The sequence below is a fragment of the Topomyia yanbarensis genome, chromosome 2, assembly GCF_030247195.1.
Source record: "Topomyia yanbarensis strain Yona2022 chromosome 2, ASM3024719v1, whole genome shotgun sequence".
In the NCBI taxonomy this organism is placed as follows: domain Eukaryota; kingdom Metazoa; phylum Arthropoda; class Insecta; order Diptera; family Culicidae; genus Topomyia; species Topomyia yanbarensis.
The window spans coordinates 280,520,111-280,542,632 of NC_080671.1; the positions used below are offsets into that span (position 1 = coordinate 280,520,111).

At 36.6% G+C, this 22,522-nt stretch overlaps 3 protein-coding genes across 5 annotated transcripts; 1 reads left to right on the plus strand and 2 right to left on the minus strand.

Moving 5' to 3' along the window:
- Nucleotides 1-11,185: 11,185 nt before the first annotated feature.
- Nucleotides 11,186-12,756, minus strand: LOC131678588 (uncharacterized). Of its 2 annotated transcripts, none has more exons than XM_058958816.1 (2): nucleotides 12,587-12,756; nucleotides 11,186-12,132 (listed from the first exon to the last, which is right to left on the minus strand). In XM_058958816.1, the coding sequence occupies exons 1-2, from the start codon at nucleotides 12,587-12,589 to the stop codon at nucleotides 11,572-11,574; spliced, it is 564 nt and encodes a 187-aa protein (XP_058814799.1). In that variant the 5' UTR covers nucleotides 12,590-12,756; the 3' UTR covers nucleotides 11,186-11,571. The 2 variants fall into 2 exon arrangements, with proteins under 2 accessions (XP_058814799.1, XP_058814797.1); XM_058958814.1 differs by lacking the exon at nucleotides 12,587-12,756 and adding an exon at nucleotides 12,336-12,580.
- Nucleotides 12,757-13,901: 1,145 nt separating this feature from the next.
- Nucleotides 13,902-15,401, plus strand: LOC131678589 (uncharacterized). 2 transcript variants are annotated; one of them, XM_058958818.1, is made up of 2 exons: nucleotides 13,902-14,071; nucleotides 14,526-15,395. In XM_058958818.1, exons 1-2 carry the CDS (start codon nucleotides 14,069-14,071, stop codon nucleotides 15,084-15,086), a joined length of 564 nt encoding a protein of 187 aa, XP_058814801.1. In that variant the 5' UTR covers nucleotides 13,902-14,068; the 3' UTR covers nucleotides 15,087-15,395. The 2 variants fall into 2 exon arrangements, with proteins under 2 accessions (XP_058814801.1, XP_058814800.1); XM_058958817.1 differs by lacking the exon at nucleotides 13,902-14,071 and adding an exon at nucleotides 14,078-14,322 and having other exon boundaries at nucleotides 14,526-15,401.
- A 56-nt stretch (nucleotides 15,402-15,457) lies between these two features.
- On the minus strand, nucleotides 15,458-17,933 carry LOC131678580 (uncharacterized). Its single transcript, XM_058958808.1, has 2 exons — nucleotides 16,726-17,933; nucleotides 15,458-16,664 (listed from the first exon to the last, which is right to left on the minus strand). Exons 1-2 carry the CDS (start codon nucleotides 17,555-17,557, stop codon nucleotides 16,039-16,041), a joined length of 1,458 nt encoding a protein of 485 aa, XP_058814791.1. The 5' UTR covers nucleotides 17,558-17,933; the 3' UTR covers nucleotides 15,458-16,038.
- Between the last annotated feature and the right edge of the window lie 4,589 nt (nucleotides 17,934-22,522).

Sequence of the window (22,522 nt, forward strand, 5' to 3'; positions counted from 1 at the left end):
GTTTCGGAATTATGCCGTTTGGACAGTATGATCGATTTTCACCAAACCCCCACCAAACCGAATTTCTGGCTACGCCGCTGACTTCAAGTAAGTAGAAACAAAGTCGTTCTACACTCGTTCACAAGAAACTTCTTCGAATGCTGAATATCTATTATAATACATTGAAACCCTGATTTTATCAGCCAAATATGAACATATGTTTGATGGGCTCTAGCAGACGAGCAAGACTGAATTCGGGTGAATCCTTTCTTGAGCATGTTTTCCTTATCATGAAGATGGAAATATGCAAAAATGAAAAGTTCATCATAATCAGAAATAGTTATCAGACTACATCAAGGGACGGGAAGAATATTTTAACAGCTTTAGTTTATTATAAAGAAAAAAAATTGCCCGCTTTAGTAAATGTCCCCATTTTGTCAGCCTAATATACGCCATGAGACTGATAAAAATGGGTCTTTATTGTATGTATTATTCACTGTGTTTCACATTAATAGGTACATTTCATTTTTGGGGATTTTTTATTATATCGAACTACAACAATTTTTAGGTAATTTTCAAGGGGTTTTTTTTAAACTTCTTCCAAAATTTGGCGAACCTATTCCAATTCGTATACCAATTAATTGGTATACTTAAGGGTTTATATGTTGCAGATAGAGAAAATACTGAAATTTTCAGCTTTTTTCTGACACAATATTACGAAAGATTATTAAACAATTTTTCTTAATAAGTTTGTGAAAATTATGAACTATTTGAAATTTTTTTAATAATTTTATTTTTTATTTAACCGTGATTTTTTAATAAATAGTGACCATCGCTTCACAACGTAGTCTATTTTTCATGGCATGCGGTGAGCACGATCTCTCGAATTGCTGAACTGAAAATTATGGAATAGAAATTAATTTTTGGTATTCTTTACTTTACTCGCCGCGCAGATAGCTCTGAATTAGACCCGCTGGTGCCCTAAGACGATTTCGCTAGATTTTCAGAGCACTGTGCACCCAGTGCATTAACGCAAGTGACGGAAGGTTATCGAAAAGTTTCGTGAAAATGAAAATTCCAGTAATGGTGATGATTTTCCCAAACGGTTCGTTTTCGAGAGGTTTTTATTTGTTCTTTGGCATTAGGATTAGCGATAATAATTCAAATCAAGGATACTACTGGGAAGTCACCTTTAGAAAAAGTCGATGTCGAAGTAAAATTTGGAAGTATGCACGCATGCACTTCAGAGATAGCGTGATATCCGGAGCTGCGATTTCATTTCAACCCTTTTTTGTGAAAATGGCGATACTTACAAATGTAAACATAAGGCTTTTTTCATACATGCGAATGAGGGCTTTGAAACGCAACCAATTAACCTAAAATTTTGATTCTACGATATTGCTTTCTTAAACTACAGCAAAAAATACAACGGGCGAGACTGTATTTTTGTTTGTTTATTTAAAGTTTCGCCCTCCACGTTTCATGCAAACAAACAGGGCGATACTTTTTTGCTAGCAGTTTATAACCGAAACTGTCATTTTCGTATTTTTTTAGGATTATCAAGCTGATACCAGCTGTAAATAGTAACAATGATCGCTATTGAAAAAACACGGAAGAAATCGGTGGTGTAGAACGGTGGTTATTGTAAAAAGACGTAAGGGCGATACTTCAATGCTGATAGGTGGGACCGAAAAAGTAAACAATCGCCAAAGGGGCGATACTATCATTTTGTCAATTTCAATAGCAAAAACAAATTTTAATTGCATAATTTCAAATACTTTATGAAGTTTTGGGTTTCGATCACTGAATCATGCAATCTAGGATGTAAAAAACACAATAGTTCTTAAATAGGAAATAAAACCAAGTCTTGAAATATTCACTGTTGATTTTCTTTGAATGGTATCACTGCTAGTATCGCCCTTTTCAAGAAAAAGCGTTGATTTCTTAGTTCTCAGTCGCGTTGGTGATTTGAGTAAAGTATAAACTTCAAATCGATTAAAAAAATGCGATTTTTTGGCTCAGTACAATATATAACCCCTTTAGGAAAATTCAATTTTCCCACCTCAATTTAGATATTTTATTAACAGAGCATTAACAATAATTCGATGGTATGTCTATTTTATGGGCCATTTTTTCGCTTTCCCATTGATTTGGTTTGAGATTTCTAGCACTGATGTTGTCCTATGCTGATTTGATCGATTCTCTGAGTCCTGCCACTATCCCATGTAGTAAGTGTTATCAAAAACATCGCGAAGCATCAAGTTCTAAATGTTCTCAAACGATATAATATCCGAAGAAAGTGATAAGAGTTATAAGAAATGTCTCATCACACTGTTAGGTGGATTAAAAGCGTTTTTTTCGATATAATCATGATTGCTTTTACGATAACTTTACCGTTACGTTCGAAAACATTTACAGTCGATTCCAAAATATATGAAAGACAAATCCGTAAAGTATCAGCAAGCATTGCGTCTCAATCTACAGTCAAATTAGTTTCTCGCATATCAATTCAACTCAAAAGTGAATAGCATAATTTTGATGCTAGTGCATCAATAAATGTAAAATGTGCCGCAATAGCTGGAAATCATAGAATGTTTGGCACCCTTCGCATGCCCTCGCCATTTTCATTTCTCTCTCCTTCTTTCTCATGCCGCTCACCAAAAGGAGAGCACAAACTTTCACTGGATGGAAAATTTTGCAATGCTATGGTGGATGCGGTGAAAATGATTACTTTTCACGATAAAATGTTAGACTTCGAATTCAGGCCACTAAAGTAATATTTTATTGTACTAATCGCATCTAAACATAATTATCTAGGGATTATCAGGTGCGATTGGCGATACGATGTTTTGAAGTACACACCAAAAAAATCTGAATTTTATCGTTGACGTAATTGCAAACATGACACAATTCAACAAACCGTAATTTACGAAATGACGGACCATTGCCGTGTTCCATTCAATTTTACATGAAACATATACTTAACATGCGCAATGACATAAAATTACACTTCCTACCATTCAGAACAAACGCTGTATGTGAAGTAAAATTACATGATTTACGAAATTAAACGCCATGTAAAATTAAAATCAAACGTAAAACTAAGTCATTTTTGATGCTCGTATATGTCAGGGTCAGGAGACGTAAATTTACACTATTTTTTCTAGGTGTGTAGTGAAAAACTGTGGATAAAGTCGGGCCGGCCGATTCGAGAGCTGCTATTTTTTGCCGTTTTTCCGTCAGGAAAAAATGTTAGCTAAGCAGGAAAATCAACCAATCTTTCTGAAAATTTCACAGAATGCTCACAACTAATTTTCAAAACTTTTGTCAGCTGGGTTTTTCGATATTCGCTACGGTTCCAGAGAAAAATGGATTTGAAGTCGAAAAACACCACCCGCAAACATACTGTCCTCAAGCCATAAGAAGCAAAAAAAAAATGCTTCACAAAAACTTAATCTGGTATGTTACAGCTGTCGATTGGCAGCCCATGTATTTGCTTTGCTGTGGCGTGTGCAATGGTGTGCGCAGCCGCAAGCCGCTGAACGGTGGTTAACGGAATAGGGGGTCCGAATAGCCCCGTACGTTCATATCGCACAAAAGTAGTAAGCGTCTCTAAAATATCTCTGTTTTCACCCAAACAAAAATCATACCCTAAAATAGGAACCTCAAGTTTTCCAAAACACTTATCTTTTATTTTTTCACTTTTATTTGTTTTAATCACGGTTTTTCCATTATAATGATTTTTGTTTTGAGAATGGCAAAACAACGAAACACGTTGTATCTCCTTTCTACAAAGAACAAAGAATCAACTTCAGCTCTCAAAATTAATGTATTCCACGAATATGTACGATAGTTAGAAAGTCTTGCTATTTTCTGAGAAATCGAGGGGCCCGAATTACCCCCACTGTCTTAAACCCCCGGGTTCCCCTGTATTATTTTTTTTCGTAAAATTATTTTGTGCATTTGAATCATTTTTAATAATTTTATTTTATTTTCGTATTATTCATTTGGTTCATAATATTAATTATGTATTTCATTCATTTTAGCAACTATACATTTATTTATTCATTTAATTACGTTCTTCCTGTCTCTCAGTTGTGTACGTATATTGCATAAATTTTGAAAAAAATGAAGGAACAAAGCAGTGCAATGAGAAATGTCTCATCTCACTGTTAGGTGGATTAAATAAGAAATCCAAACCTATACCTATGTGATGGTTGCTGGGACTGAAATCTATCAGGCAGGTCTTCGCCTTTCACACTTAACCGAAGATCCAGGGCTGGGGATGGTTTTCAAGTCCGTATAGTTGAAGGTATCACTTCTTCAAATTCAATACACGTCGAGCGTCAACTGAAATCCAAGCCCAAGTCGTTCTGGAAGTATGTTAACGAGCAGCGAAAGGAATCCGGTTTGCCATCTTGTATGTCGTTTAATGGAGTTTTAGGCACCGACACTAAGGAAATTTGCCAACTGTTCTCCGACAAATTTTCAAGCGTTTTTTCCAACGAGCGCTTGCCACCACAACAAGTCGCTGCCGCCGCTAATTTAACTCCTTCTCTAGGACGAACCATCAACCGAATTTGTGTCGATAATGCTGCCATTCTTGCAGCAAATGCCAAACTGAAAGCATCTTGTTCCCCAGGTCCAGATGGTGTTCCCTCGATTTTTGTCAAAAAGTGCATCAGCGGGCTTCTTGAACCACTTCGGCGAGTCTTCGAGCTATCACTCACTACTGGTACATTCCCTTCCTGCTGGAAAGCAGCGCACATGTTTCCAGTTCATAAAAAAGGAAACAAATCGAACATTGACAATTATCGGGGAATCTCGTGTTTAAGTGCTGTATCAAAACTGTTCGAGCTGGTTGTGTTAGATCCTATTTTCTTTCACTGCAAACACTACATTGCAGATGACCAACACGGTTTCATGCCTAAATGATCGACAACGACAAACCTGCTCTCGTTCACAACATATGTAATGGATGGATTCGCTGACGGATTGCAAACCGATGCTATTTATATGGATCTATCTGCGGCCTTCGACAAAATCAACCATGATATCGCAATAGCGAAGCTGGACAAACTCGGCATTCATGGACAACTTCTGCGCTGGTTTCGTTCCTACCTCGATGGAAGGCAACTCCAAATCAGCATTAAGGACTGTCTATCTGCACCATTCTTCGCTACATCCGGCATACCACAAGGAAGCCATCTCGGTGCAGTAATATTCCTCCTTTACTTTAATGACGTCAATTTCACATTACAAGGACCCCGCCTTTCTTTCGCCGACGACATGAAAATTTTTCAACAAATACGGGATAAAACCGATGCCGAGCTTCTTTAGAGGGATCTGGACAGCTTTAGCACGTGGTGTGATCAAAACAGAATGGTTTTAAACCCGAGCAAATGCTCAATCGTTACGTTCACGCGGAAACGCCAACCGACTCAGTTTAACTACCATTTCTTCGGCTCGAGCATTCCAAGACACTCTCACATCAAAGATCTCGGAGTCATCATGGATTCGGCATTAACATTCAAACCACATACGTCATACATCGTGGATAAGGCATCACGACAGCTTGGGTTCATCTTCCGAATAGCGAAAAACTTCAGGGACGTATATTGTCTTAAATCGCTTTACTGCGCGTTGGTCCGCTCAACGTTAGAATATTGTTCAGCTGTTTGGAATCCGTACTACCAGAACGGGATTGACAGAATCGAGGCTGTCCAACGCAGGTTCATACGCTTCGCCCTTCGTCATCTCCCATGGCGAAACAGATTTCAGCTGCCGAGCTATGAAAACCGTTGCCAGCTTATACACCTCGATACACTCAGCATTCGGAGGGACTGCTCTCGAGCCCTGTTCGTCTCGGACTTACTCTCTGCCAGAGTGGATTGCCCTACAATCCTCGGACGTCTGGATCTTCAAGCCCGCGTTCGAGCTCTACGCAATAACTCCCTTCTGCGAGTTCCGTTCAGGAGAACCAACTATGGTTGCCAGAGCGCTGTAACCGGACTCCAACGAATTTTTAACAGTGTGGCGACGGCCTTCGACTTCAACCGGACGCGGAATGCTATAAAAGCGAAAATGTTGTCAATTTTAAAATGTAATTAGTTTAAGCAACCACCATTGGGGCCAAGGGGCTTGTTGGTGAAGGTAATAAACATAAACATAAACAATACTGCCTAAAGTCAAAATGTGACAGCTAGTTTCTATGACAAAATATGCTTTCTTTAGCTATATCATAAATATTGGGAGGGGATCGCGTGTCATTTGACACTAGCACTGGCCCGCGCTAGTGCACCAGACCACAAGCTGAAAGCTGATATGCCCACTAGCGTCACATAGAGGTAGTATTCCAAACTAATCTGTCACCATCTGGAACTGAAAACAGTATCCTTCTAAATAATCACAATATTGATATAAAGAATAATTTCAACATTTGTTGAATGTTTGAATTCGCGCGAGTGCCGCCTGGTGAGACAATTCCGAATTATTATTTCCACCCACCAGATGCTCTTGACTTCCTGGACAAATTTTACTGAGACCTTCCAAAATAATGAGATCTTTGATATATTTCATGTTAAACATATTCAATGATAGTCGCATTTACGACGAGGTGCGATTTATTTACTCTTTATTCATAGCACCCCTGGCGACAGAGCTCTCAACTAATTGGATATCCAGCTGCTCTATATTGTAGTTCTAAGTAAGCACAAAAACTTAGCCAAAGAACGTGTGGCGCTAAATGTTGACGTAAACGAAATATTCAACCACAACCCCAATTTGTCGAAATTCCATAAGCTATTTCTACTAGGCGGATACAGCGCAGTATGTAGGAATCCGCGTTGGCTTACTGTACACGGTATTGAGCTGACCGTCCGTGTCGTGCGAATTGTTTAACAACCTTAACATAAGTTGAATAAACACCTCCCCCCTCTCCTACCCACTCGACGGCCCTGGCGATAGAACATAATTTAGAAGACTTACAACTGAACCTTCGATTAGAAACTTACATTTTTTTCATACTACATCCATAACTACGAACGCCAACTAACAACAATTAAATGATTGTTTGTAATATAAAAACAAATATGTAGACACATTCTTTCGTGACGTTACAACGATTTCACGAATCTTCATTCCATATATATGTTATAACTTTATCAAATGACCGGATACATCAAAACTTATTATATATTCAGAAAGTAGACAAAATTTCACGAAAGATTCAATCGACATACCCAAGTAGCAATTTTAGTTTTATTAAATGCTATTAACGGTTTTTAGGACCCAATTTATAAAACCAGCATTAAAACTTTCAACTCCATAAAAACCTCCTCAACACTGCTATAATATCATATTATAGCTGTTTGGCCCAATCTTAAAAAGGTTGTGAAAGTATGATTAGGAATACGTATAAACCTACTTCAAAACTCTTCTGAAGCAACTTGAATATTCCGTAAGATGTTTTTAAAACCGTTTTAAGAACAGCATTAAATCTATTTAGATTGACTATTTGCCTTTTTAAAACCGCTTTGATTTTTTCTGATTTATTATTGCTTTTGATAGAAACCGAAACGTAAACATAAATAAAAATAAAATTATTCTTTATTACAAATCTGTAGACGGAACGAATAATCTAAGTGTGCGTGTTAGTATTGCATTTTAATCAGGTAAAATCAAGGATAGAAAATGTAACATTTAATTAATAAATTTTAAGCCTTTTTTCAACGTTAAACAATGTGCGGTTCAACTTCTATTGTGAATATAGCGATAATTTTGATATTCACAGCAAAGCGCCTCAAAAGAATTGCTGTTTTAGCAAAGTGTTTAATATAGTTGACCAATTTAAACTGCTTAATTCACCACAATATTGATTCAAATCAGCTTTGTTGCATTGAATATTAGGAAAGCATTCCGAAAATAGCGTATTATTATTATCCAAAATAATGTTATTTTGCTAAATTCTTCTGATATTTTTTCTTAGCAAGGGACAAAAAATGGCAACCATATTAATGGATGAAAAGCTTTTTACTCTTCACATAAACGGTAATAAATCAAGTTGCCTACAACCCCTACAAGACATAGTGTGAAATGCCTATTTTAACCATACTAAGGAAGGCGCCTCACTGATTCATTAATTACTCGGCCTACAAACAATGGAATGGGTACAAATTGGCATCAATAGCTTTGGTTCGTTGCTAAGTACCAAGATAATAACATACAATCGCTGAAAACAGTGAAATTCTCACGTTTGAGCGCAACGAAAACACGAATCGAGTGCCCCTATTGTTGCGCTACCATTTGACTCAATGCGTTAAACAAAGATGACAGACACTGCTCTAACCAACGGCTTCAAATGGGTAGCGTGATAATAGAAACATAGCAATAATGGGCTCATCACCCTACGTGATAAAACTGCCATGAAACAACGCATATGTTGTTTGATTTGTTTCGACAAATCTAGAGCAACATTTGAAATGGGCCAACATCAAAACTATGTCGAATTAAATACAAGTATGATGCATTTGCTTTTAATCTGCGAACTATTTGGCGAAATTTTCATCTTTTGGCTTAATTGAGATTGTTAGTATTTTTCAATAGAAAATGAAGGGGGAAAAATGAAAACGACAAAATTTTGTCTCAAGCCTTGTTTATGCTTTGAGGCTACGATTGTCATACTCGGTGTAATAAGTACCAAACTAATATAAAAATATCGACAAATGATAACATGGAAAATGGTATTCACGGCTGTCAATTCTAAATAACTATCCAAATGTCAACATTTGAAATAGGTCGCTCTATCGGTTAAATTTAACTATTAGAAAGAAAATAACTTTCGAACTGTCCAAAAATGAAAAGCTAAAAGTTAAAAAAATAGCCAAACTTTCACAGCATTAGCATATTTTAAAAACAAATCGCTATTATCTACAGTGCTGAATATATTTAAGCTATGTTTACGTAAGTTGTCACATTTTCCTACACCAAGTTTAGGTTAAATGTTGACATGTTTTGTATTTTCCAGCATACATGAACAGTAAGAAATATGTTCAGAGTAGTTTTGTTTAAATTTTTTTGTCAATGTACCAGTAGAGAGATATTCGCTGCTCGGCTGTTTGTATGAATATTGCAACGAACAATTGTGAACATAGTAGGGCAGGATTTAAGATTTGTTCATCCTTCAAGTTCAAACAAACCTATTGAAAATTAGCAGCTGATAGAAATACAAATATTGCAATCGCCTATAACCCTAACCAATCATATACGGATGCAACACAATCGGTCTTCTTTTAAAATTGGATGTGAAAGCTGTACTGATGTTTCAATGTAACCCACACTATTTTTTCAGAGAACGGCCTAGAACAACGTTTCATTTGCCTGCCGCTTGCCAGCATTTATTTTAATTCGCCTAGTCTCCATTTAGTTAACTGGTAATTTACGTCGATGCATATTTTTGTCAATTATATCACCAAGCCATTTTGTAGTTGATCCTTCAGATGCAGCAGATATTAAAGATCTTGAGCGTCAAATGATATGCACAAATATATATATATATATATATATATATATATATATATATATATATATATATATATATATATATATATATATATATATATATATATATATATATATATATATATATATATATATATATAGATTTACTGAAGTAAACGTTTCTACACAATAAGTAAAGCGTTGCTTTTGGGATATACTGTCAAAAACGTGCTTGGCACATTTCGAACATCTTTCATTAAAAATTAAACGGAACAGAAACCAATAAATAACGTTTTGTTGAATTCCATGATGTTTGACATAATATTACCGATAAAATTCGTATTTATTTATATACGCGTTATACTCTCTGCATGAATGTAACTGGGCAATTCGAAAAAAATTATACTAAATCTTATTTATAATTTAACATATTCTAAATACGTGTAATTGTTCTCATTTTTCACCTATGATCTTTTCACATGTTACTCTAGAAATGTACCTCTTTGAAATCTACCCGGGAAACGAAAAGGCGACAAGGCGGTTTGCAATAGATGCCGACGAGCAGTGGTCTATTGACACATAGACCACATACAAATTATTTCCCTCGGGCAGGGTGTCCACCGAGGACTGACGCTGATTTTCGAAACAAAAAGTATGGTACACATCACAAGGAAGACACTCCACTGTTAAGACTCAATATAGACATGGTCAAGGATTTCCCAGTAGCAGACTCTCTACATCTAATAGATTTAGGTATCATGAAAAAACTTCTGCTTGGGTGGCGAGACGGTAAATTTGGTAGCCTTAACACAAAATGGCCTGCAAATGTTGCAATCAATCTTTCCAAGAGACTGCTGGAACTCAAGATGCCACGTGAGATTCACAGGGCACTTCGAGGACTTGACTGCATAGCGCATTGGAAAGGTCTTGAATTTCGAACTTTTCTCCACTACATATCAATAGTTGTTTTAAAACCAATTCTATTGCCGGAAGTTTATGAGCATTTTTTATCCTTATTTTGTTCTATTACAATTTGTTCCTCAGAAAATTTTACTGATTTGATTGAGTTAGCGAACATGCTCACGATCATTTCAAGACATTTTACGGAGAAGATTACATTTCGAGTAACGTTCATAATCTGAGCCATTTAGTGGATGATGTCAAACGATTCGGAATTTTACCAAAAATCAGTGCGTATCCTTTTGAAAACAAACTGTTTCAAGTTAAATATCTAGTTCGATCAGGAAGGCATCCACTATCGCAAATCGCTAAACTACTCAGTGAATTGAATCAAATATCAAAAAATGTCGACTTGGGATTCGGTATGAAAGACACTCAGCCTGTGTTAAAAAAGAATTAATCGATTTAGATGTGTTGGACAATGATATAATCATTGGAAATGAAACGAGAGTATTTGGACAGATTGAATTTAAGGATTTTTCATTGTGCAATGACATCGCTAATCAGTGGTTTTTGACTAAATCAAATGAGATCGTTGCTATGAACTTTGCTATCCAGGACAGCCACAAGAAAATACAAATAAGAGGCTGTTGTTTGAAACAACTTCATTCATTTTTCGAAACTCCTATTCGTTCTAGTGTGTTGCACATTTATCGTTCTAATCGAACAAATAACTTCATTAAAAATTTTAATTTGAGTGATATCAAATGTAAAATGGTAATTATTCCAAATAATAACTCTGGAGACGCAATTTTTATACCTTTACTTCATACTTTAATTCATTGATGATGAAAAATAAAAGAAACATTGCATTGTGAAAATAAATTAAATTATATCGAAGGAACAAATATGTGTTATCCGTTTTTCTATGAGGTTCCGCTAATATTACTCTTCTTGGTTTCATATTTTAGGTTCTTCGGTCGGTTCTTGTGTGTTGACGCAACTTTGGAGGCCAATCGTTGTTTGCTCTTTTTCATTATACCCTTCAAGAACTTCTCACAGGATGCTTCTGAGAACTCTCGGTCTGCCAACTTAATGATTCAGAAGAAAAGTTCACGGAACTTGGTGTAAAATTTAAGCGGAATCTTAACTGAACCCACGTCAGATTCAATCGCTCCATTTGGTAGACCTAGGTTATGTTTGATCGCAATTTTCTCGAGTTTGTCCTGTCCAAGAGCACATGTTTATCATTTCTCGAGTTGCCATGCAGTCGATAAGGCGGTACGCACTGTCAATTCCATCCGATTTACCAGTAGTTCCACAAATGGAACTTAGTTTTTCAATATAACGCAACATGTTTGATTCGTTTTTGAGATCGGCTTCCAAGTGGTCCAATTCCTCACGGGAACTGACTGGTTTGAACGTGACCTCAATAACTTCAGGACGAGATTTGGATTGCACGCTGTTCTCAATTGATATTACACTTTTGTTGAGCATATCAACGGCGGTTGCGAGTTGTGCCAAGAAAGTCATATTTTTTTGTTGATTATTATTAATCACTACTTGGTTCGCTACGATCGTTGACAGTGTAGCGTTAGGGGCATTGCCACACATTTCCGGCTCTGATAAAAACTCTACGGTCCCAACTGGAAGATTACGTTCAACGTCGCTAGGTTGGGTTACTTCAATATCGGTGTTTGAGGATATGTTTTCCTCGTAAACGATCATGTCTGATGGATCGTCAAGTGCAAAAGCCTGCAATTTGAATTGAAACCAGTTATTTTATCAGATCACTTACATACAATAAAATTAGTTATCATTTCTTCATTGTTCTTCAATTCATCGATTGCAAATTCGGCAGTCGGCTCGTTTTCCAGATTCGTTAAAAATTCATTAAAATCCTTGACAGTTCCCTGGTTAATTTTTGGTACTTTTTTAGCAATGTTCGCATAGCGAACCTTTTTGACTTCCGGTTGTGCATCCTTTTCATCCGCTTCCGTGTCCGGCATTGATTCCATTCTGTTCAGTTCATTTAGAGCCTTGTCGTAAGATAGGAATTCGCGTTTCAGCGTACACCTGATCTTTTCTCAATTCGCATTCGGACAGGAGTTCTCATCTCGGCACAATTTTGTTACTGATGAATTTTTCGGCCAATGAAGAATGCCCTTATTTTCCCATCGTGATGGTACAACGCAGAGGCACATCTCACCATTTTCAACCGTTTGAATAATTTTAAACGGCATGTTGATCAATTTTAGCCACTGAAGGAACGAAATGAATAAAACCACTCAACTTAAAACTTCGTTTTTAATTTTAAATTTAAAGTAGAAAACTTTTGTTTCTATGTGTTCGTGCTGCTACACTTTTTTACGGTACACAGCTACGGCGAGTAGCGTAGAACAAAATGTCAATAGACCACTGCTCGTCGGCATCTATTGCAAACCGCCTTGTCGCCTTTTCGTTTACCGGGTAGATTTCAAAGAGGTACATTTCTAGAGTAACATGTGAAAAGATCATAGGTGAAAAATGAGAACAATTACACGTATTTAGAATATGTTAAATTATAAATAAGATTTAGTATAATTTTTTTTCGAATTGCCCAGTTACATTCATGCAGAGAGTATAACGCGTATATAAATAAATACGAATTTTATCGGTAATATTATGTCAAACATCATGGAATTCAACAAAACGTTATTTATTGGTTTCTGTTCCGTTTAATTTTTAATGAAAGATGTTCGAAATGTGCCAAGCACGTTTTTGACAGTATATCCCAAAAGCAACGCTTTACTTATTGTGTAGAAACGTTTACTTCAGTAAATCTATATATATATATATATATATATATATATATATATATATATATATATATATATATATATATATATATATATATATATATATATATATATATATATATATATATATATATATATATATATATATATATATATATATATATATATATATATATATATATATATATATATATATATATATATATATATATATATATATATATATATATATATATATATATATATATATATATATATATATATATATATATATATATATATAGATTTACTGAAGTAAACGTTTCTACACAATAAGTAAAGCGTTGCTTTTGGGATATACTGTCAAAAACGTGCTTGGCACATTTCGAACATCTTTCATTAAAAATTAAACGGAACAGAAACCAATAAATAACGTTTTGTTGAATTCCATGATGTTTGACATAATATTACCGATAAAATTCGTATTTATTTATATACGCGTTATACTCTCTGCATGAATGTAACTGGGCAATTCGAAAAAAATTATACTAAATCTTATTTATAATTTAACATATTCTAAATACGTGTAATTGTTCTCATTTTTCACCTATGATCTTTTCACATGTTACTCTAGAAATGTACCTGTTTGAAATCTACCCGGTAAACGAAAAGGCGACAAGGCGGTTTGCAATAGATGCCGACGAGCAGTGGTCTATTGACATTTTGTTCTACGCTACTCGCCGTAGCTGTGTACCGTAAAAAAGTGTAGCAGCACGAACACATAGAAACAAAAGTTTTCTACTTTAAATTTAAAATTAAAAACGAAGTTTTAAGTTGAGTGGTTTTATTCATTTCGTTCCTTCAGTGGCTAAAATTGATCAACATGCCGTTTAAAATTATTCAAACGGTTGAAAATGGTGAGATGTGCCTCTGCGTTGTACCATCACGATGGGAAAATAAGGGCATTCTTCATTGGCCGAAAAATTCATCAGTAACAAAATTGTGCCGAGATGAGAACTCCTGTCCGAATGCGAATTGAGAAAAGATCAGGTGTACGCTGAAACGCGAATTCCTATCTTACGACAAGGCTCTAAATGAACTGAACAGAATGGAATCAATGCCGGACACGGAAGCGGATGAAAAGGATGCACAACCGGAAGTCAAAAAGGTTCGCCATGCGAACATTGCTAAAAAAGTACCAAAAATTAACCAGGGAACTGTCAAGGATTTTAATGAATTTTTAACGAATCTGGAAAACGAGCCGACTGCCGAATTTGCAATCGATGAATTGAAGAACAATGAAGAAATGATAACTAATTTTATTGTATGTAAGTGATCTGATAAAATAACTGGTTTCAATTCAAATTGCAGGCTTTTGCACTTGACGATCCATCAGACATGATCGTTTACGAGGAAAACATATCCTCAAACACCGATATTGAAGTAACCCAACCTAGCGACGTTGAACGTAATCTTCCAGTTGGGACCGTAGAGTTTTTATCAGAGCCGGAAATGTGTGGCAATGCCCCTAACGCTACACTGTCAACGATCGTAGCGAACCAAGTAGTGATTAATAATAATCAACAAAAAATTATGACTTTCTTGGCACAACTCGCAACCGCCGTTGATATGCTCAACAAAAGTGTAATATCAATTGAGAACAGCGTGCAATCCAAATCTCGTCCTGAAGTTATTGAGGTCACGTTCAAACCAGTCAGTTCCCGTGAGGAATTGGACCACTTGGAAGCCGATCTCAAAAACGAATCAAACATGTTGCGTTATATTGAAAAACTAAGTTCCATTTGTGGAACTACTGGTAAATCGGATGGAATTGACAGTGCGTACCGCCTTATCGACTGCATGGCAACTCGAGAAATGATAAACATGTGCTCTTGGACAGGACAAACTCGAGAAAATTGCGATCAAACATAACCTAGGTCTACCAAATGGAGCGATTGAATCTGACGTGGGTTCAGTTAAGATTCCGCTTAAATTTTACACCAAGTTCCGTGAACTTTTCTTCTGAATCATTAAGTTGGCAGACCGAGAGTTCTCAGAAGCATCCTGTGAGAAGTTCTTGAAGGGTATAATGAAAAAGAGCAAACAACGATTGGCCTCCAAAGTTGCGTCAACACACAAGAACCGACCGAAGAACCTAAAATATGAAACCAAGAAGAGTAATATTAGCGGAACCTCATAGAAAAACGGATAACACATATTTGTTCCTTCAATATAATTTAATTTATTTTCACAATGCAATGTTTCTTTTATTTTTCATCATCAATGAATTAAAGTATGAAGTAAAGGTATAAAAATTGCGTCTCCAGAGTTATTATTTGGAATAATTACCATTTTACATTTGATATCACTCAAATTAAAATTTTTAATGAAGTTATTTGTTCGATTAGAACGATAAATGTGCAACACACTAGAACGAATAGGAGTTTCGAAAAATGAATGAAGTTGTTTCAAACAACAGCCTCTTATTTGTATTTTCTTGTGGCTGTCCTGGATAGCAAAGTTCATAGCAACGATCTCATTTGATTTAGTCAAAAACCACTGATTAGCGATGTCATTGCACAATGAAAAATCCTTAAATTCAATCTGTCCAAATACTCTCGTTTCATTTCCAATGATTATATCATTGTCCAACACATCTAAATCGATTAATTCTTTTTTAACACAGGCTGAGTGTCTTTCATACCGAATCCCAAGTCGACATTTTTTGATATTTGATTCAATTCACTGAGTAGTTTAGCGATTTGCGATAGTGGATGCCTTCCTGATCGAACTAGATATTTAACTTGAAACAGTTTGTTTTCAAAAGGATACGCACTGATTTTTGGTAAAATTCCGAATCGTTTGACATCATCCACTAAATGGCTCAGATTATGAACGTTACTCGAAATGTAATCTTCTCCGTAAAATGTCTTGAAATGATCGTGAGCATGTTCGCTAACTCAATCAAATCAGTAAAATTTTCTGAGGAACAAATTGTAATAGAACAAAATAAGGATAAAAAATGCTCATAAACTTCCGGCAATAGAATTGGTTTTAAAACAACTATTGATATGTAGTGGAGAAAAGTTCGAAATTCAAGACCTTTCCAATGCGCTATGCAGTCAAGTCCTCGAAGTGCCCTGTGAATCTCACGTGGCATCTTGAGTTCCAGCAGTCTCTTGGAAAGATTGATTGCAACATTTGCAGGCCATTTTGTGTTAAGGCTACCAAATTTACCGTCTCGCCACCCAAGCAGAAGTTTTTTCATGATACCTAAATCTATTAGATGTAGAGAGTCTGCTACTGGGAAATCCTTGACCATGTCTATATTGAGTCTTAACAGTGGAGTGTCTTCCTTGTGATGTGTACCATACTTTTTGTTTCGAAAATCAGCGTCAGTCCTCGGTGGACACCCTGCCCGAGGGAAATAATTTGTATGTGATACGTAAGAGTATTCTCCAATTGTTGTGCATTTCTGGCACCCATTTTGCGCATTAAAGTAAGCGGTCCCTGAAATCGCAAATTGAGTTCATAACTTGCAGTACTTCAAAATATGTCTGTGTATGCAAACCTTTTATGAACGCCCTCGCTGGAGAATCGCACACGAAACACCTAATGGATACTATAACTTTGTGGCCATTAATATAAATTCCCTCCTGATAAATTTTCTCCATCTCAGCAACGAATGGTGACAAAAATGTTCCAACGTTTGTTGGTTTTTGTTTGCCTGCGTAAATTCCCACAATCATTGGTGCAACTTGGGGGTATTCGTCAATATTAATCAAAATCGGCCAAAATTCGTCCTTCGAGCTTCTGTAAACCGGAAGTCCATCAATATTAATTTTTAATGATATATTTGATGGCCCAGTGCTTTCCGAGAGCACCCTCTCAAGACAGTTCTTGACCCCTTGGTGCCAATATTGCCCGTTCTCCATCTGTTGAAGGTCCACCGACTGGATCGTCAATAAGGTTCTTGGATCACGGGGTAATATATTCGAAAGGCGAATGTTCAGAATAGCTAACAATTCATTCAAAACTGAATGACGAATGTTGTTCTTGACCGCCCAACAACGCAGATTATCCAGAAGACGCAAGTTGGCGAAAGTTTCATCTGCCGGATCAGGGTCAATGTATTCTTCCTCATATGCAGGCAGTTCCCATCTTTCCGATTCATCCAATAAGTGCAACTTACGGTTTTGATCCAGTTCGTAACCGCCATCCGTTTCCCTGGAACCAGCACTTTCTATAGAGCTGCTTGTTTCTGGTTTCGGGTATATTGTACTACGGACAGGTTGTTGCACCTTTTGGAACAAAAGTGGGTTTATGTTAAGAATTTTATAAAAATTCTTCTTCACTTTTCGCTTGAAAGTGCCAGAAGTTTTAATTTTTTTCCAAGAATTCATGTTTTATATGTAACTTTTAAATATTTTTAGGAAAATGATTGTTTATTTTGTTTACAAAATTGAAAATTTAAAACAGCTTTGCGAAAGATTGTCTTTGACTGCATTGCTTTATTAAGGTTGGTTCTAAAGCAAAATTAAATTTGCTGGCAGTGTTTTATAACAGAGTTAGCTACACTAAGGTTTTTTTTTTACACGGTTTTTTTTGCACGGTTCTTTTTTACACGGCTTTTTTTACACGGTTTTCGCAATTAGCACGGTTTTTTTTGCACGGTTTTCGCAATTAACACGGTTTTTCGCAAAAATATTCTAAGTCCTTTTAAAGGCAAAGACTTAGACGATTTCTCAACAATTTTTTTGCACGGGTTTCGCAAAAATGTTCTAAGTCCTTTTGGAGGCAAAAAACTTTTGCCGATTTTTGATCATTTTTTTTTTGCGCGGATTACGCAATTAACACGGTTTTAGCAAAAATCCTTATGAAGGCAAAAGACTTAGACGGTTTTTGACCAAGTTTTTTTTGCACGGATTTTGAAATTTACACGGTTTCTGCTTTTCCATTTTGAATGCAAAGAATTTCGAAGATTTTTGGAAAAGTGGAAGTGATTGCTTTTGGAACAGCATTAACGAGTAGATGCCAAATGTTCATGTCTGAGGCCATTTAGAAAACCAAGATGGCGACTTCCGGTTCAGTGGAATTCTCTGAAACCCCATCAATATGGCTATTTTTGGAACGGGATTGATGAGTGGACGTCAGATATCGATGTTTAAGGCCATTTTGAAAACCAAGATGGCGACTTCCGGTTCAGTGGAATTCTCTGAAACCCCATCAATATGGCTATTTTTGGAACGGGATTGATGAGTGGACGTCAGATATCGATGTTTAAGGCCATTTTGAAAACCAAGATGGCGACTTCTGGTTCAGTGGAATTCTCTGAAACCCCATCAATATGGCTATTTTTGGAACGGGATTGATGAGTGGACGTCAGATATCGATGTTTAAGGCCATTTTGAAAACCAAGATGGCGACTTCCGGTTCAGTGAAATTCTCTGAAACCCCATCAATATGGCTATTTTTGGAACGGGATTGATGAGTGGACGTCAGATATCGATGTTTAAGGCCATTTGGAAAACCAAGATGGCGATCTCCGGTTCAGTGGAATTCTCTGAAACCCCATCATTATGGGTATTTTTGGAACGAAATTGATGAGTGAACGTCAGATATCGACGTTTAAGGCCATTTTGAAAACCAAGATGGCGATTTCCGGTCCAGTGGAAGTCTCTGAAACCCCATGAATATGGGTATTTTTGGAACGGGATTGATGAGTGGCCGTCAGATATCGATGTTTAAGGCCATTTTAAAAACCAAGAAGGCGACTTCCGGTTCAGTGGAATTCTCTATAACCCAATCAGCATGCATATTTTCAGAGCGGGCCTAATAGAGCGCATGAGATCAGTGTCAGAGGCCATTTGGAAAACCAAGATGGCGACTTCAGGTTCATTGGAATTCTCTAAAATCGAATCAATATGGGTATTTTTGGAATGGAATTGACGAATAGACGCTAGATATCGATGTCTGGTGCCATATTGAAATTCAAGATGGTGACTTCCGGTTCTGTGGAATTCTCCAAAGCCCAATCAATATGAGTATTTTTGGAACGGGATTGATGAGTAGGTGCCAAATATCAATGTCTGAGACCATTTCGAAAATCAAGATGGCTACTTCGGTTTAGTAAAATTTTCAATTATCACAACAATGTGAGAATTTTTGTAATAGCGTTAATGAATAGATACCGGATGTCAATTCCGGAAGTCATGTTTTCATCTAAGATGGTGACTTCTATTTTAGTGCCAAGACGATGTTTTAAATATAAAGACACGCGGCGAGAAAAACAGTAAATTTGGCTGCACGGTTTTACAAATTATTTGTCTGCTAGTTTTGGCAACCAGGAATATTGTGTAAACAGCGAGTGACTTGTAGTTTTAATGAATGCTTGGCGAATTCCTTTTTTGAAATATTTCCCACAATACTCAATCATGTAACTTGGAAACGCATTGATTTAGTTACTGAGACTGTCTACATGTTTTTCGTTGCACTAGAAAAAATGTATCGATGATGCAGGATGCAGACATGCATTTCTTTTCATTTCAATCTCGATACTCCCCACGCATTACTTCCCAAATCCGCCATATTTGTTTACATTGCTAGTTTGGAACCGTTGTTATGGGTTCGATTGGAACTTTTGGCTTCAGTCTTCGCGCATCTCTATAAGCATCATCTCTGCTTTAGTGTACATCTCATTCATCTTAAGGGGGCTTCTGGTGTAGTGGGCAAAAAAATCGACTTCTTTTTTATCCGCTTAATTGTTAGTATTGAGCCTCTAGAATCGTATCCCGCAATCTCGGTGACCACGCTGAACTTCTTTTGTTTTAAACAGCCATGCATTCCTCGCGCGTATTTGCTGTGACACACGCAGATTTCAATCTATCGGCAACAATTTTCTTAAGACTGACAGCGATAAAAATACAGTGTGAACAATACACTTTAAACTACTTCCACCCAAATTTTTAAGAGAAAACACCAAATGGATTGTTTTCCACGTCATTTTTTCCGTGATGCAATTTGATATGGAGTATCATTTAATAGCGTTTTTTCGAAACCGCGTTTTTCAAATTGGTGAACACGATAACTCAAAAACTAATCAAAGAATTGACTTGATTTTTTTTTATGAAAATGCACAACATGTGTAGCCTGTCGGTGAACCACAGAAAACGGAATGAAAAAATTGTTCTCTCTATTATTTTGAAGAAAAGTGCACGAATTTTACAGAAAAATATGAGATTTTTCGGTTTAAATGAAGCCATTTTCCTAAACTCGAACTTTTTTTTGGGTTCATCGAGTAACTACAAGTCTAAGCTTTACAAATTTTGCTTAATTTCCTGTGTCAAACAATTTTATCAAGTGTCATCGTGTTAGCCGCGGCGCTCCTCGACGTGGAATTGGTTGGACGTCTACTCTTGGAACGTTCGTATGTGTGGCTCTGCGTGGCTGCCGACCCTATTCTGCGCGGCGTGTAACGTGAGACGACTAATCTCACCTCACTCTACGTGACTTCACCCAATTCTGAAGAGTCACTTCGGGTGACGTGAGACTCCCATTTAACCGCAATGAGGAATCTCACCTAACCCGAGTCGACTCTCAGAATCGGGTGAGAAAAGTCACGTAAAGTGAGGTAAGTTTCGTCGTCTCACGTCACATGCCGCGCAGAATAAGGCCGTGCAAATATTTTTTTCGTACAGAATAAACGTACAAATTTAAAGCTTAACATTACATAAAAGATGCATTGTTCCCTTGCCTTCAAAATCGTAAAACAAAATAACTTTCGGTTTGAGCACTTTACACCAGACGCCCCCCTTAATAATACAGCGAAGACCTGATTTTATTATTTCCCCCTGATTATGTCAGCTTTTTGATTCGACTTTGAGTCTCGCATGAAGATTCGCTCGATGAGCTCTAGCAGACGAACCAACTCAAATTCGAGTAAATCCATTCATGAGCACATTTTTCTTATCTTATAAATGCAAAATATACAAAAATAAATGTATCTTTTTGTTTTACGCTGGATATTTATACTAAATAATCAGAACCATCTTGGGTGTTACAATGACGCCAGACCTCTGGCAACTGCATATTTGTCAATCCATTTCCAAAACACTCCATGTTGTGAGTTATACAGAATATCGCTAAGCCGATAGTCTCAATGTTGTATTTCAAAATGGCCTCAGACATTGATCTCTATCATGCGCTCATTAGGCCCGCTCGGAAAATATGCATACTGATTGGGTTATTGAAAATTCTGTTAGACCGGAAGTCGTCATCTTGGTATTCCAAATGGCCTCAGGCATCGATATTTGGTGCCTACTCGTTAACACTGTACCGAAAACAACCATATTGTTAAAGTGCGGGACAAAAGTAAACCTCAAGATCCGACGTTTCCACTTTTCCAAAAACCTAAGGAATTGGAAAAAGCAAAAACCGTGCTACTTGCATAATCCGTGCAAAAAAACCTGTTCAAAAATCGTCTAAGTCTTTTGCCTTCAAAAGGACTTACAACATTTTTGATAAAACTCCGAAATCATCCCTTTTCCTAAAATCGTCTAAGTCTTTTGCATTGAATGTAACGCGGTTTTTTTGCACGGTTTTCTGAATTAACACGGTTTTTTTTTACACGGATTTCGCAATTAACGCGGTTTTTTTTACACGGATTTCGCAATTAACGCGGTTTTTTTTACACGGATTTCGCAATTAACGCGGTTTTTTTTGCACGGTTTTTTTTACACGGTACGTATCCCCCGTGTAAAAAAACCTTAGTGTATTTAATTTTTAAAGCACGACAATGCAGTTATAAAACCATTTATAAAACTAAAAGGAATTTCGCATGATGCACTCAGTGATAGACTTTATTGAAGTTTTAAAGATAGCTCTAAGGTATTTTTGAGAAGTTCTATATGTGGCATTGATTGAAACAGTTATAAAGCATAGGCAACTTCGGTATCCACAATAAAACCATTATAAAGCTTATATAAAACCGAAAGGCATTCGATTTGCTACTTGGGATAAACTGAATATACTGGAAGAGGATTGTTTTATGACCAATAATGTAACTTGACATTACAACGCGTCACAAATTAGAACCTTCAGCGTATTTCATTAAAAGTCAAAATATCTGCTTGTTGTGACCAACGGGAAAAACGTGCAATAGTCCGAAAAACGGCGCCCGTCCAGCAAGTATCGTGAAGGGAACAAATTTCTTTTCTGCTGGTAGAATTAATGCCACAACGCGATATCACAATTGTTGGTAACAATGCAGGCGGGTATATTTGCGTTTGCTCCACTCGGTGGTTATCTTTAAACTAACTGATAGTTGAGCGGCAGCCGAACCTTCTCACTTATCAGTGCGTGCTTGTAGG

Bases quoted from the DNA above. Each gene is read 5' to 3' on its own strand.
- LOC131678588 (XM_058958814.1), bottom strand. From the start codon at position 12,395: ATGGAATCAATGCCGGACACGGAAGCGGATGAAAAGGATGCACAACCG. The intron at 12,133-12,335 runs GTTCGCTATGCG...TTCAAATTGCAG, and splicing joins CACAACCGGAAGTCAAAAAG to GCTTTTGCACTTGACGATCC.
- LOC131678589 (XM_058958817.1), top strand. From the start codon at position 14,263: ATGGAATCAATGCCGGACACGGAAGCGGATGAAAAGGATGCACAACCG. The intron at 14,323-14,525 runs GTTCGCCATGCG...TTCAAATTGCAG, and splicing joins CACAACCGGAAGTCAAAAAG to GCTTTTGCACTTGACGATCC.
- LOC131678580 (XM_058958808.1), bottom strand. From the start codon at position 17,557: ATGAATTCTTGGAAAAAAATTAAAACTTCTGGCACTTTCAAGCGAAAA. The intron at 16,665-16,725 runs GTTTGCATACAC...TTGCGATTTCAG, and splicing joins AGCGAGGGCGTTCATAAAAG to GGACCGCTTACTTTAATGCG.